This window comes from Bos taurus, chromosome 7 (assembly GCF_002263795.3).
Source record: "Bos taurus isolate L1 Dominette 01449 registration number 42190680 breed Hereford chromosome 7, ARS-UCD2.0, whole genome shotgun sequence".
NCBI classification, from domain to species: Eukaryota; Metazoa; Chordata; class Mammalia; order Artiodactyla; family Bovidae; genus Bos; species Bos taurus.
The window spans coordinates 5,587,141-5,603,344 of NC_037334.1; the positions used below are offsets into that span (position 1 = coordinate 5,587,141).

Below are 16,204 nucleotides of genomic sequence, written 5' to 3' on the forward strand. Positions count from 1 at the left end.
ATGAGAGCAACTGTTAGTGTGGGGAGGGCAGGGAAATGGGGAGAAGGCAGGGATAGGGCATCTAAATCATGTACCTATCCGCTCATCTGTACCCAGGCAGAGTGATTCTGGGACCCAAGAGGATTCAGGCCTAGTCCAGCCCCATGTTGGGAAGACAGAACTGGACTGACACCTCCAGTCCTGGGGTCCGTGCTAGGGCAGGAGTAGGTGGGGTGCCACTGTTCTGCTGTAGACAGGTGGGACATGTCCCTTCAGATCCTGCTTTACCCGTCTACAGCAGAGGACTGTGTTGAATGAGTTGGGCCTCCTTACCCCTTCACCTGTTTTTCCACTGCCTGGCACAAAGCAGTCCTCACTGTTTGGCAATGGAAGGAAGAGAGGGAGGGAGGAAAGACAGAAAGGCAGACAGGGAGGAAGGAAGGTCTACATTTCAGACTGAAATGTGATCAGATGGGGTTTTCACAGGATTTCAGATGAAGAGAGCATCAAATTCCAGTGGGTGCAACATGGACATGATGGCTGGAGCATAAGCAGCCACTTTGGACCACGAGGTAAAACTCTTGTGATGACAATGCACAACTATGATGTCAGTTGCAGAGTCCCCAAAGAGTTCACGACATTGCTCCACCAGTTCTGGGTGGCCTCCCTCCAGAGGAAAAGCTAAATCTCCATTTTGTTTAAACCAGGAACATCTGACTGTAATCTTCACCAATTCCCCAGAATTCCTGTTTTCAACATCACTCCATAATAGCCTGAGTGCCATCCCTGAGCAGGGGATGCAGATATGGGCAAAACAGACCACACGGCAGCCCCCGTGGGCCACTGGTTAGCACAACAACAAAACTGTCAGACAGTATGGATAAGGGAGAAACATGGAATGGGAAAAAATAGAAAATGCTAGGGGCAAGGAGGGGTCAGAGAGGTTATGGTGCACCACGATCTGAAGGAAACAAGGGTCAAGCCATGCAAAGGCCCTGAGGTGGGAACGGACTCGGCTGGTTCCAGGAAGAACACAAGGTGGATGGATTGGAGGAGAGTGAATGGGGAGTAGATATTAGGTAGGAGGGTGGGGGATTGCAGGGGCCACATGGGGGCTTGTGGGTCGAGTGAGAAGGATGGGTTTCACTATGAAGGCAAAGGGGAGCCACAGGCAGGTCTGGAGCAGGAACAGCTGCTGCTACCGGGAGAGGGGCACAGGAGAAGTGACATGCCTCAGGCAGGGCCCTCCACGTGGGGTCTTTCTAAATGTCTAATCACTTTCCCTCCACTTCTCAGCCTCTGCCTGCGGCTTCAGGGGTCATAACACCTGCTGTTGTCCAAGGTCACGGCTGGGCAGCTTTCCTTCCAAACCTCTCCTCAACCTTCCTCGGTTTCCACTCAGAATCGGTCCCACTTCCTCACTCTCACATCTGAGTGATCAACCCAGACAAGATGTTGAAAGAAACTTCACTTTCTGTGGTTTCGGATTTGAGGTTTCACTTCCCACGCCCCTCGCCCACTCTGCTTGCCCTGGCCCCTGGAGCCAGGTGGGCCATAAGCGGACACACTCTGGGGAAATGCTGTAGCCCTGAGGCAAAGAAGCAGTGCCTTGGCACATTCAAGGTTCTCAGCAGACCTGCAGCAGGGCCAAGTGCAGAAGTCACCCTGGCCCTGGGTTTTGCAGCGGGAGTTCAGCCAAGTGAGAGTGGAGAGGGTTGAACTGTGTCCCCCCCAAAGGATAATGTCTACAGGCCACTATCAAGAAACCAGAAAACAAGCGTGAGCCAGGATGTGGAGAAATGGGAATCCTTGTGTACTGTTGGCGGGAATATAAAAATGGTACAAGTGCTATGGAAAACAACAGAAGGTCCTCCAAAAATTAAAACTAGAATTACCATATGCATATGACCCAGCAATTCCACTTCTGGATGTCTGTTGAAAAGAATTGAGAGTAGGCTCTGGAAGAGATATTTGTCCACCCTTGTTCACAGGAGCATTATCCACAATAGCAAAACACAGAAGTAACCCGAGTGTCAGCCGATTGATGAATAAATAACTAAAATGTGCTATGATCGTATTTTAAAGAGGAAGGAAGTTCACACACACTACAACATGGATGAATCCTGAGGACACTGTGCAGAGTGAAATAAGCCCATCACATTAATACAAATACTGTATGATTTTAATTGTATGATGCACTTAAGAGTAGCCAAAATCATAAAGATAAGAGGATAAGCAGTAAGGTCCTACCATATAGCACAGAGAACAACATTCAATACTCTATGATAAATCATGGATGGAAAAGAATTTAGAAAATGTATATGTATGTGACTGAATAATGTACTGTACAGCAGAAATTAACACAGCATTGTAAATCAACTATACTTCCAAAAAGAAAATTCATAAAGACGGAAAACAGAATGGTGGTTGCCAGGGCTGGGGAGAGGAGAGAATAGAAAGTGAGCATTTAATAAGTATGTGGTTTTAAAATAAGCAAATATCTACACATATTTATACATATATATTATTTTTATTTAATTATTTGGCTGCACTGGGTCTTAGTTGCGACATGGGGGCTCTAGTTCCCTGACCAGCGATTGAACCTGGGCGCCCTGCACTGGGAGCACAGCGTCTTAGCCACAGGACCGGCAGGGAAGTCCCAAATACAGAGTTTTAGATTTACAAGGTGAAAAGAGTTATGGGGATGGATGGCAGGTAAATGTATTTGAAAACACTGAATTGTATAAAAATGGTTAAGATGGTAAATTTGATGTTATGTGTTATTTTAATACAGTTAAAAAAAAAACAGTTAAGTCCATGTCCTAACGCTTGAAACTTCAGAATGCGATCTTATTTGGAATAAGCATTTTTATAGACATAATGAATTAAGGATCTTGAGACAAACTCTCAAGATTTAGGACTTAGGGTGGACTTATGTCCAAGGACAGGGGTCCATATCAGAAGAGGATGGGAGTGAGTTCCCTGGTGGCCTAGTGGTTAGGATTCTGGACTTTCCCTGTTGTGGCCCAAGTTCAATCCTTGGTCTGGGACCTGAGATCTCATAAACCTAAGGGCGTGGCCAAAGAAAAAAAACAAGACAAACCAAAAGAAAAAAAGAAAAGGACAAGATACGGAAAGACACACGAAGAGAAGGCCAGACACGGACAGTTTGCCAGACAAGAGAGGCAGACACAAGGCCAAGAACTGCCAGCAGCAACCAGAAGCCATGAGAGAGACCTGGAGACAGACTCCTGCAGAGCTTCTGGAAGGGTCCAACCTTCCTGACATGGAGGTTTCAGGCTTCTGGCCTTGTGAACTGTGAGACAGTGACCTGCATTTATTTTAAGACACCTGATGTGTGGTACTTTGCTATGGCAGGCCCAGGACACTCATGCCAGATGCCCATCCCTGCCCTCCACAGGCTGGGATGAGTGTTACGAGTCAGGCGCGCCACCTAGAGACCAATGGTCCCACCACCCACCAAGGACCACGAGACAGTGGAAACTTCAAACAGATGCTCCTTTTAATATGACTCACCCAGAGCCACGGCCCATGGGCTAAGCCCCTGGGTGGGCCTGGTGGCCAGACCCTACAGCTTCCAGTGGCACCACTCGGCTTTTCTAAAATAAAGCCTGGAGTGGGCTGGCAGTGGGGCCCAGCCCCAGAATGTCCCAGGCCATTGGGGCTGCACATAGTAGCAGCTGTGGCATCTCTCGGCACGGGTTACAAAGTGGAATGCTTCTCGAAGGGCACGGTCAGGAGTCGGGCTGCTGCCTCGTCCAGAAACCAGCAAAGTTTCCCAGCGCTGGGCTGAACCAGTGCGGCGGGGAGTGGGTTCTCCTCCTTGTCCTCCAAAATGCGCTGTGTGGAGAGGGCAGGAGCGTGGGGCCCCACCTGCACCCCGGCACCCCTCAGACCTCTCCAACCCTCAGAAGTTGAGATCACCCTTCCCAGATGTCCTGGCTTCAAGCAACCAGCAGAGACGGGGGTCTCTTCCTTTTTATCATCTGTGATCATTTAACAGTGGGGTCAGCACACTTTTTTTTTTTCTAACATGTTTAAAAAATATATTTATTTGACTGCAACAGGTCTTAGCCACAGCACTGGGCATCTTTAATTGTGGCATGTGGGATGTAGTTCCCTGACCATGGATCAAACTCACGCCCCCTGCATCGGGAGCATGGAGTCTTAGCCACTAGACCACCAGGGAAGTCTCCAGAACACCTTTGCTGCCAAGACCAGAGAGTCACTATTTCAGCTCTGCAGATCACACCCCAACTCTGTTGCAACTACTCGGCTCTGCTGTTACAGGGCAAAAGTACCAGCAGATGACTCGTCGCCAAGTGGGTATGGCCAGGTTCCAACAAATCTTTATTCGTGGACATTGAAATCTGAATTCTGTAACATTTTCACACACCAAAGAATACTCCTCCTCTTTTGCTTTTTCTCCCAACCGCTTAAAAAGGTCAAAAGCCTTCTTAGCTGTCAGGAGGATTCAGTCCCTCCAGCTGTGGTGGGCTGACCCTCTAATGTGATTTCATGATCAGCGGGCATGGGAAATAGTACTCTCTGCCAGCTGGGTCTGCCGCAAGCACTCTGAATCATTAACTTGTTCACTTCTAACCACAGCCCTGCAGGGTTGCCTCTGTTCTCACCCCTCTTTTTACAGTCAGGGAAGCTGAGGCTGAGGGCAGCCTCCTGTGAGGGGACTGTGAGTTGCAGCTGCCTTCACTGACCCTCAGGAGGTCCATGGGGAGGAACCCTCCTAGCGCACCTTGCAGATGGGAAAGTTGAGGCTTGGTGGGGCAGGGGCGTTCAGCGGCCATCTAAGGCCATGCTGGGTGTCACTGGCAGGGACACTGGGTCTGCTGGAGTCTGCACCCTGAACCCTAACATTAGCCACCCTCATGGAGACATCTGGGCCCACAGTTGGTGGAAGAATTGTTACTTATTTATCTTTAAAAATATGACTAGTTTCTCCCATAGTGGTTGGTCTTTTCAGTGATGGTGATTAAAGTGTTTTTTTTGTTTATTTTTAATATCCACTTTATGATTTTTTAAAATGTGGTTTTATTTATTTTTGGCTGTGGTGGGTCTACACTCCTGCGTGGGCTTTTTCTCGAGTTGTGGCGAGTGGGGGCTACTCTCTAGCTGTGGGACATCCACTTCCATTGCGGTGGCTTCTCTTGCTGTGGAGGGTGGGCTCTAGGGCATGTGGGCCTCAACAGCTGCAGTACGTGGGCTCAGGAGTTGCAGCTGGTGGGCTCTAGATCACAGGCTCAGCAGTTGTGGTGCATGGGCTTAGCTGCCCCATGGCATGTGGGATCTTCCTGGATCAGGGATCGAACCCCATGTCTCCTGCATTGGCAGGAGGATTCTTTACCACTGAGCCACCAGGGTAGCCCAATATAAATTTATTAATTTTATACTTTCCTAATATATTATGTATATACCTTCTTATTCCTACTTTTTTTTTTAAAACTTATTCCTACTACATATGATTTTTCTCCAGTTTCACCAGGGGTAGTTGTTATGCTGTGGATCTATGTCTGTGCTATGGCTCTGTCTATGCATGGTTCTGTCTATGTTATGGATCTATTTACCGTTAAGTTTTTAAGAATATGAGCCAATTCAGTGATTTCAATCTCACTTATTCCTTCCTCTGACTTTTCTTAGATTTATGTTATTTTCCTTTGTTCTCATTCTAAAGTGCTTGACTGGTTTATTTCAATTGTTTTCTAGTTAATAATGAAATATATATGTATACACATTAAGTGCTATGAATTTACCTCCAAGCCATCTTGGCCATATCTCGTCAATTTCAATTCATAATAGTTAACCCCTAACTAGCCTGTATTTTCAGTTTTCATCCCTCCTTCAACCCAAGAATTACCAAAATGCCCTGGGATCTGGTGCTTTCCGCACAGCAGTGTCTAGGATCACATTCTCCGCCTACAACCTTCTGGGGAAGGGGGCCCTCACTGTTACCTTCAGAATAGCTGCCTTGCCTTCTCCTGTCGCCACAAAGATGACCGTTCGAGCTGCGTTCAGCACGGGAAGAGTGAGGGTCACGCGCTGCGGAGGTGGTTTCGGAGAGTCACTGATGGGGGCCACAATTTTCTCCCGCTCCTGGGGGCACGGAAGCCCAAGGTGGAAACAGGAAAACACCACTTGACTTCCTGAGTACTCACACAGGCCAGGCACCATCCAGCCACCATTCCATCCCACCCTGCTAATTCTGTGGTACTAGACTGAAGGCCCATTTTGATGGGTGAACTGAAGCTCAGAAGGGTCAAGCCCCAGTGGGCACGCCTGTTGGCTGAGGCTGACTCACACCATTCTGCAGGCACCTCCCAACCCTCTGGAAGCCCCAGATGGCAGAGGTCGGGGCTCAGATGTGAGCAGGGCCTTCAGGGGTGTGCTCACCTGCAGGAGGGGGTGGTCTGGGAAGAGTGAGCAGGTGTGGCCATCAGGACCCACACCCAGAATCAGCAGGTCAAAAACCGGGATGGAGTCCCCTTGGAAGGCCTGGATGGGGAAAGAAGACAGTCCCGAGAAGTTGTGAGGGAAGAGCTCAGAGGACACAAAGAAAGAGTTGTCAGAAAAACAAGTTGCTGTAACACAGTAAGCCAGGCTCAGCCTTATCTGCAAAAAAAAGGAACTCTATTAATCTGCAAGGCCTCACACTTCACTGTCTCAATGGCCTGACAATCTGGGGATGCAGCTGTGCCCAAGATGTGAATACCCAGGCCTACTGCCAGGGTGTCAGAAGTGAGGCCGCCTTTGGGGGTTCCCCCAGAGCAGTGCTGTGGCTTCTGAGAGGGGGACCCTCAAAGGGGTCTGTCCAGGGTGAGACTGGGTCTACTGACCATCCCCAGGGAGAGCTTCTGCTGTGATGACCACTCAGTGTCACCAGTAGGCTTACTCCATCACTCTGGGAGAGCCCACTGGGTGGATGACGTCTCCCTGCAGCGGCTCCAACGCGCTCACCTGTCTCAGCTTCTTGGCGTAGTCCTCAGCCGCCTCCTCCACAGGCAATGCAGGGTTGATGGTGATCACCTGGCTGTCGAAGATAGGGAGCTTGGAGAGCAGGTGGGTCTGCAGTGGACAGAGGCACAGTGTCACCAACAGCAACATACAGTCAGTGGGGGCATGGGGCTTACACCTGGGACTACCTGGATCCTCCAGGTTAGGACATGACTGTCATTATACCCACTTCCTGTGTGAGTGAGGATCCCAGTGGCATTCAGCCAGAGGTCTTTCAAGTCCCTGGTGATTGGAGGTCTCCTGGCTCTGGCCTGCACCTGTCTAGCCACATCAGGATCCTGTTTCTAAACGCCCAGGGTCCTTTGGGCTTCAGGATAAAACCTAGCTCCTCTCAGCCCTCCAGGAGGTCCTGCTGACCTCCAGGCCTCAGCAGGTACACCAGCTCTTGATCCTGCCTGGGAAATTCTTACACATTCCTCAAGCTGCCTCCTCTGAGCTGCCACCTCTGCCTGCACCTTCCCCAACTGCTGCTTGGGGGTGTGACATGTAACTGTGGTAAGCACTGATTTCTTTTCTGGGTTGCACTACAGGGTGAGCATGCCCGGCCCACAGCAAACACCCCAGCCTATGATCAGTGGATTTAATGCAGAAGTACCTGGAGTCAGGCGTCCTGCAAGATAGAAGGCTCCAGCCCTTTCCCGGGGTATGACATGTAACCGTGGTAAGCACTGATCTCTTCTGGGTTGCCCTACAGGATGAGCATGCCCGGTCCATAGCAAGCACCCCAGCCTATGATCAGTGGATTTAATGCAGAAGAACCTGGAGTCAGGCATCCTGCAAGGCAGAAGGCTCCAGCCCTTTCCCGCAGAGATGAGCCCCATGGTCTTTGATCTGCTCTGGGATGGATGCTGGCAACCCCCACCTCGGTGCCTCCTTTTGGGCAGGGCCTAGCTCAGCCAAGGCAATGCCGGGCTGACCCACAAAGTAAAAGTAGGTAAACAACAAAAATATAGTGTTTGGAGCAGAGGGGGAAGGCAGCAAGGACATGGGATGAGCCAGCCAGAACTTAGGGTGCTGACTCCCCACCAGTGCTGCCCTGAGGAGTGCAGGCTCTGTGTTGAGCGTAACAGGGAGCCAAGGAGGGTGTGTGAGCTGGGGAGGAGCACGATCAGACAGATGCACTGTTGGAAAGACCAGCTTTGCCCAAGGTCCCTATCTACACACACCCTTGGGGATCGTATGAGTGAAGTCAGGGGGGAGTACGGGCGCCCTATTTCTGTCACCTGAGTCCCCTTCGTAGCTGCCCTCCCCCTAGAGGCTCAGAGCCATTTCCTCCTCCTCAGGCTGGACATCGGTTTGGCAGGTTCCTAGAACTGGAACGGCTGGTTGATTGGGTGGGTTCTCTCTAAACACTTTGCAGGTGCTGAGGAACCATCCCCAGGAAGGTGGGCCCAGCTCTTCCTCCCAGCCTGGACAGCAGAAGGCCCATGGTACAGGGTGAACCATTCATACTTGGAGAACCGCAGCTGCCCAGGGCCCATCCTCCAGGAGAGGAACCCCTCTGCATCCCTGTACCATGTTGCTTAGTGATCCCGCCCCCAAATTGACATCCACCTGGAATCTCAGAATATGGACTTCCCTGGTGGCTCAGTGACAAAGAATCCACTTGCCAATGCAGGAGACACGGCTTTGATCTCTAATCTGGGGTGATCCCACGTGCTGCAGGGCCACTGAGCCTGTGCGCAACTACTGAGCCTGTGCTTTAGAGCCTAGGAGCCACAACTACAGAAGCCGGAACTCCGCAACAAGAGAAGCCACCACAGTGAGAAGCCCGGGCACTGCAACTAGAGCAGTCCCCGCTCACCACAACTAGAGAAAAGTCCATTTGGCAACAGAGACCTAGCACCGCCAAAAATAATTAATTAATTAAAAAAAAACAATGTGGCCTTATTTAGAAAGAGGGCCTTGCAGTTGTCATTAGCGTAGATGAGGTCACAGGGCATTTGGAAAGGCCCTAAATTCAAAGACTTGTGTCCTTACCAGAGGAGGACACAAAGAGAGAATCAGATGAACAAGTGACGGAGAAACAGAGACAGAGATTGGAGTGATGTGGCCACAAGCTTGGAACCCCCAGAAGCTGGAAGAGGCAAGGAAGCCTCCTCCCTGAGAGCCTTTGGAGGGAGCATGGGACTGCTGACACCTTGATTTTGAACTTCTGTCCTCCAGGACTGTGAATTGATGACTGTTGTTTTAAGCTACCCATTGGTTAGTACTTTGCTACCACAGCCCCAGGAAACTAATATGATTCCCTTCCGGGGGAAACTGGCAGGAGCAAATCCTCGCCCCACATCTGTTCCCACCGCATAGTATTTGCCTCTGCTGTACCCTGTGCCCCAGCTCACCTGTGGCCAGCTCCTCATATCCTCCTGGTCGCTGCCCAAGTGTCACCTCCTCAGAGCGCCCCACTGCCCTGGCTGAAGGATGCTCTCCCTTCTCCCCTGGCACTTCTTATCATCTCACAGTTTTTAAAAAATATTTATTTGGCTGGACTGGGTCTTAATTGCAGCACTTGGGATCTTTGATCTTCACTGTAGCATGCAGGATCTAAGTTCCCTGCTGCTGCTGCTGCTGCTAAGTCACTTCAGTCGTGTCCGATTCTGTGCGACTCCATAGATGGCAGCCCACCAGGCTCCCCCAACCCTGGGATTCTCCAGGCAAGAACACTGGAGTGGGTTGCCATTTCCTTCTCCAATGCATGAAAGTGAAAAGGGAAAGTGAAGTCACTCTGTCATGTCTGACTCTTAGCGACCCCATGGACTGCAGCCTACCAGGCTCCTCCATCCATGGGATTTTCCAGGCAAGAGTACTGGAGTCGGGGGGCCACTGCCTTCTCCACTAAGTTCTCTGACCAGGGATCAAACCCAGGCCCCCCTGCATTGGGAGCGTGGAGTCTTAGCCACTGGACTACCAGGGAGTGAAGTCGCTCGGTCGTGTCCGATTCTTTGCGACCCCATGGACTGTAGCCTACCAGGCTCCTCCGTCCATGGGATTTTCCAAGCAAGAATACTGGAGTGGATTGCCATTTCCTTCTCCAGGAGATCTTCCCGACCCAGGGATCGCCGGGTCTCCTGCATTATAGGCAGGAGCTTTACCTTCTGAGCCACCAGGGAAGTCCCCATCATCTCACACTATTATCTTCTGTCCAAACTGCATTGCACGGCGGCTATGAATGGATTTCCACTCTTACTGCCCTGTGTGTTGGTGCCCCACCCCACTATGAGCCCTTCAAGGGAACTGTCCCTAGTGCTGGATACAAGGACACACACACACACACACACTGAACATCCTTGCAACTTTCTCTCTATTGTTTTGTTAGGATTCTGTTACTTGAGCAAGTATGGCTTTCCTAATTAAAAGTCTTTCAGGGACCTTCCTCTTCTGACACAGGGGATATGGGTTCCGTCCCTGGTCAGGGAACTAAGATCACAAACGCCTTACCATCAAAAAACCAAAACATAAAAGAGAAGCAATATTCAACAAATTCAATGAAGACTTTAAAAATGGTCCACATCAAAAAAAAAAAAATCTTCAAAAATAAAAAAATTTTAAAAAGTCTTTCAAAGTCTGGCAAAGTAAAAAAGAAGCACGGGGTCACTTTTAAATTAAGCTCTAGGGGAAGACACGCAGGAAAGCAGACTTGAGTGACCCCTGCCCCTGAAATGTGTCCCGGGTGCTCTCTGGGGGGTTCCGCCAGGCAGGTTCATACCCCAGCTCCCTCACTGGTCACTAGGTGACTCTCCTTGTCTGGCTTCAGTTTCTCCATCTATGAAATGCAGGTACTAACAGTCCCCGCCTCATAGTCACTTGTAGGGTTTCATGAGATGATGTGGATAAAGCCATGGTAATCAGTAAACCTTCCTTATTACCAAACAAACAAACAAAACAGCTCAAGCTTCTTTTCGAAGAGAACTCAACACACCCAGGACCTGAGCAATCTGAGGCTTCTGGCCAAACCCACCCTTCCCACACCTCCCTGGGTGGGTTTTCCTTCTCCATCCACAGCAGGAAGAGTTGACTCAGATGCGCGGGAGGGGGTGGGGGAGTGGAGGGCAGCTCAGATCATAGCTCTTCCAGGCCTCAGTTTCCCTTCTTATAAAATGGGGGTGGGGGGTTTCCCTGATTCTATAGGAGTCTGGGGCCCCAGGCCAAAGATAACCAGCCACGGAGTTGACAGCGCCACAAGCAGAGTGGAGATCAAAGAGAACTTGCCAGGTTAGAGATGGGGAAACCGAGGCCCAGTTTCCACACCAGATCCCGCCTACCTGGCTCTTCCCTAACTCGGCCTCTGCACTTACTAGCCTGCAGCGCCTGAGCGTCTCGAAGTCCTGGAATGGACCACCAAGTTTCGCCTCTATGCCTTTGCTCATGCCCTCTACTTGGCCACCTGAATCGCACACGACTTAGCGACAGAGCACACACACACAAAATGCATCACCGGTCCACCCGGGTGGCAGTGGAGGTGCACCCCAGATGGAACCTCAGGGCACCCAGCAGACCATTCCCAGCTCCAGTCCAGGCAGAGGGCACGGTGCTACCCTGCATAACTCTCGTCGCCTGGTCCAGGCGGTGGGCGCGGCCTTTTCGACATGACCCCGGGTGGCCTCCGTAGCCGGGTCCAGGCGATGTGCACGGCCCTCTCGGCGTGACCCCCGGCGGCCCCCGTAGCTCTCACCCGGTACAGGCCGTACGTGCTCTCGGCGTGCTCGAAGGGCACAAGGCGCTCGTCGCAGAAGCCCAGCGTCCAGCGCGCGAGGCTAGCGGGTCCAGCGGGGGCGGCGGCAGCGGGCAGCTCGCGGGCTAGCATGGAGACAAGGCTGCCGCCGGACAAGCCGAGCGTGAAGCGGGCGCCGGCATCCGCCAGGCAGCATGCTGCCTGCTGCACTACCAGTTGCGCCAAAGACGCACCCAGCTCCTGCGGGCTCGAGAAGACAGAGATGAGGCGGGGGGCCGGCGCGGCCATGGCGATGGCGGTGGCAGGGAGGAGGAAGCCCTCCCGGCGGCCACGAGTGCGCCTGCGTGAACGCCGGTCCCGCTACCCAGGTGTCTGTAGCACATGCGCAGACCCACGAATGACGTCCCGGAGAGGCCGGGCAGTGGGTCCTGATGCGCTCACCGATTTTTTTGCCTGATCATGGAGCTTTTTCCTGGGCTGGAGCAGGCAGAGTAGGTGCAGCTGAGCTCTACTTCCTGATATCAGGGCGGGCCTAGAGAGCGGAGCTCAGAGCTTCGAGGCTCGCAATGAGGGGGCCCTGCGGTGGGGTTAGAGGGAGCCGATTTCTTCGAGGGCGGGGATTTTGGTGGGCTTTGAAATTTCTGAACTAGCACGTTTATCTTGTTGGTATTTGTTGTTTTTCTCTTTAGTTAAAGTATAATTATGTATTTTAAGGTATATACTTGATAAGGACGGGTGTATTTCGTTTGTTCACAGAGTCCTCTCAACCCTCCTGAATTGTGGCACGGTGTAGCAGCTGTGTTGAATTTCTCCTGCATGTTTCTGTGGAGATCTCCTCCCCTCTGGGTCTTGCCTGGAGAAGCTCCGAGAGAGACAAGTGGGCCTTGGCTGATAAGATAGAATGGTGGTGGTTTAGTCGCTAAGTCGTGTCCGACTCTTGTGACCCCATGGACTGTAGCCTGCCAGGCTCCTCTGTCCATGCGATTCTCTAGGCAAGAATACTGGCTGCTGCTGCTGCTGCTGCTAAGTCGCATCAGTCGTGTCCGACTCTGTGCGACCCCATAGACGGCAGCCCACCAGGCTCCCCCGTCCCTGGGATTCTCCAGGCAAGAACACTGGAGTGGGTTGCCATTTCCTTCTCCAATGCATGAAAGTGAAAAGTGAAAGTGAAGTCACTCAGTCGTGTCTGACTCTTAGGGAGTGGGTTGTTATTTTCTTCTCCAGGGGATCTTCCTGACCCAGGAATTGAACCGGGGTCCCCCGCATTGCAGGCAAGCAGATTCTTTACCGACTGAGCCAGGAGGGAAGCCCGATAAGATAGAATATTCAGGGAATAACATGAGCAGGGAAGATTGGAAGGGGCAGGAGGTCTGGTGGGTCAGGGCAGCTGGACCACCTCAGAACCTGAGAGTTTAGGATAGTGTAATAAGTGCAGTGAGATTTGCCTAGATACTGCATCTTTCAAAGAAGTAGCAAATTAAGAAAACAGTTCCATTTATAATAGCAGCAAAGAGAATAAAATACTTAATAATTTTAGCAAAAGAGGTGCAAGACTTATACGCTGAAAACTATAAAACTTTGCCAAAAAGTAACTTAAAATATGATCTTAATAAATGGAAAAACATCCCACATTCATGGATTGGAAAACTTCATATTGTTAAGATAGCCTGTGTGCTTGTGCTCAGTTGTGTCCGACCCTGTGGACTGTATGTAGCCCGCCAGGCTCCTCTGTCCATGGGGTTTTCCAAGCAGGAATACTGGAGTGGGTTACCGTTTCCTCCTTCAGGAAATCTTACCAAGCCAGGGATCAAAGCTGTGACTCCTGCATCTTCTGCATGGGCAGGCAGATTCTTTACCTCTGAGCCACATGGGAAAGCTGTTAAGATAGCAACAATCCCCAAACTGGTCTATAAACATGATGTAATCCCTATCAAAATTCTGAGAGCCTTTTTTGAGATAGCAACAAACTGATCCTAAAATTCATGAGGAATTGCAGGGGGCCCCAAATAGCTAACCAGTCTTGAAGAACTAAATTAGAGGATTCACACTTCTTGATTTCAAACTTACTACAAAGCTATAGTAATCAAACTGTGGTATTGACATACAATACACAGATATATCAATGGAATAGAGCTGAGCTAGAACAACAAACCATATGTCTGTGATCAGTGACTCTTCAACAAGGGTGCCAGAAGCATTCAATATGAAAAGAATAGTCTTTTCAACAACTGGTGCTGGGAAAATTAGTCACATGCAAAAGAATGAAATTGAACCCTGTAGTAGGCAGAAAAATAGTCCCCCAATGGTGTCCACACCCAGCTAAGTCACTTCAGTCGTGTCTGACTCTGTGCGACCCCATAGACGGCAGCCCACCAGGCTCCCCCATCCCTGGGATTCTCCGGCAAGAACACTGGAGTGGGTTGCCATTTTCTTCTCCAATGCAGGAAAGTGAAAAGTGAAAGTGAAGTCACTCAGTCATGTCCAACTCTTCGCAACCCCATGGACTGCAGCCCACCAGGCTCCTCCATCCATGGGATTTTCCAGGCAAGACTGGAGTGGGGTGCCATTGCCTCCTCCAAAATCTATGTTCCCTAAATCTATGAATTTGTTAGGTTACTTGGCAGGGGGAAATGAAGGTTGCAGATTGAATTAGGTTGCTAATCACCTGTCCTTAGAAGAGATTGCATGAATGAGCACAATATCATCACAAGGGTCACTGAAAATGGGAGGAGGAGGCAGGAGGAGGAGGACCAGAGAAATGACAGCATGAAAAAGACTCAGCCCACTGCTGATGGCTTTGAAGATGGGAGGAAGAGGCCACGAGTCAAGGAATGTGGGCAGTTTCTAAATGCTGGAAGAGGCAAGGAAGTGGATTGTCTCAGAAACTCCAGAAGGAAAGCAGCCCTGTCAAACCTTGATTTTAGCCAAGTAAGGTCCAGTTCTGACTTCTCACGTTCAGAACTGTAAAATGACTGGTGTTAAGCCACCAAGTTAGCGGTATTTGTCACCTCAGCACTAGAAAACTAATAGAGATCCCCACCTCAAACCGTGCACAAAAATTTAAATGTCAGGGCTAAAACGAAAACATTCTTAGAAAGCAGATGCATCAATCTTTATGACCTTGGGTTAGAAAATGATTCCAAAAGCAAGCGTGGGGCTTCCATGGCAGTCCAGCAGTTAAGACTCCATGCTCCCAATGCAGGGGCCACAGGTTCAATCCCTGGTTGGAGAACTAAGTTCCCAAATGCTGCATAGTGTGGCCAGAAAAAAGACAGATAAACTGAGTTTCATCAAAATGAAAAATACGTTTCAAAGGATACTACCAAAAGAGTGAAAAGACAATCCACAGGATAGGAGAAATTTGCAAACCATATCTTATAAGGATTTAGTATACAGAATTACATTAAGAAGTCTTCCAACTCTAAATAGACGACCCAGTTAAAAACTGGGCAAAGGATCTGAACGACATTTCTTTTCAAAGGAGGTATACAGATGGCTTCCCAGGTGGCTCAGTGGTAAAGAAACTGCTTACCAATGCAGGAGATGCAGGTTCGATCCCTGGATTGGGAAGATCCCCCTGGAGAAGGAAATGGTAACCCACTCCAGTATTCTTGCTTGGAGAATTCCATGGAGCCTGGTGGGCTACAGTCCATGGGATGGCAAAGAGTCAGACAGGACTTAGCAACTAGGCAACAACAAACACATGAAAAGATGTTCTACTTATTAGCCCTCAAGAAATGCAAACCAAAACTATAAGGAGATACCGCTGAATACCCACTAAAATGATCACAATAAAAAAGACAGAACTTCCCTGGCAGTCCAGTGGTTAAGACTCCAAGATTGCACTGCAGGGGGCACAATTTCGACCGCTTGTTGGGAAACTAAGATCCTGCATGCCTAGCTGTGCGGCCAAAAAAAAAAAACAGAAAATAAGTGCTGAGGAGGATGTGGGAAACTGGAACTCACACACTGCTGTTGCGGGGAATATAAAGTGATACAGTCACTGTGGAAAACAGTCTGGCAGTTCCTCAAAAGGTTAAACATAGTTACCATGTGACCTAGCATTTCCACACCTAGGTTTACACCCAGGAGAATTCAGGACATACGTTCACACAAAAGCTTTTACACAAAAGATCTCAGCAGCATTACTCACAATAGCCAAAAAAAAAAAAAAGAAATAAAAAAAAATCCATCAATTGGTGGCTAAAAAAAAAAATGTGGTCTGCCCATACAATGGTATATTGTTTGGCCATAAAAAGGAATGAGCTGCAACTTGGATGAATCTAAAAGCATGCTGAGAGAAAGAAGTCAGACACCATAGGCCACAGATTGTGTGATTCCATTTCTATGAAATATCCAGAATAGATAAATCCATAGAGACAGGAAGTAGTAGTTGCCAGAGGTTGAAGACAGAGGATGGGCAGTGACTTCTAATGGATATGAGGGTTTTTTGGGGTGATGAAAATGTTCTGGGATTAGACATAGGGGGTGGTTGCATAACCCTGT

At 49.8% G+C, this 16,204-nt stretch overlaps 1 protein-coding gene across 1 annotated transcript; it reads right to left on the reverse strand.

Moving 5' to 3' along the window:
* Positions 1-3,480: 3,480 nt before the first annotated feature.
* PGLS (6-phosphogluconolactonase) lies at positions 3,481-12,029 on the reverse strand. Its single transcript, NM_001038580.1, is given in 5 exon segments — positions 3,481-3,840; positions 5,968-6,108; positions 6,406-6,507; positions 6,970-7,077; positions 11,699-12,029. Coding segments are annotated over 5 exon segments (777 nt in total). The 5' UTR covers positions 11,987-12,029; the 3' UTR covers positions 3,481-3,702.
* Positions 12,030-16,204: the final 4,175 nt, after the last annotated feature.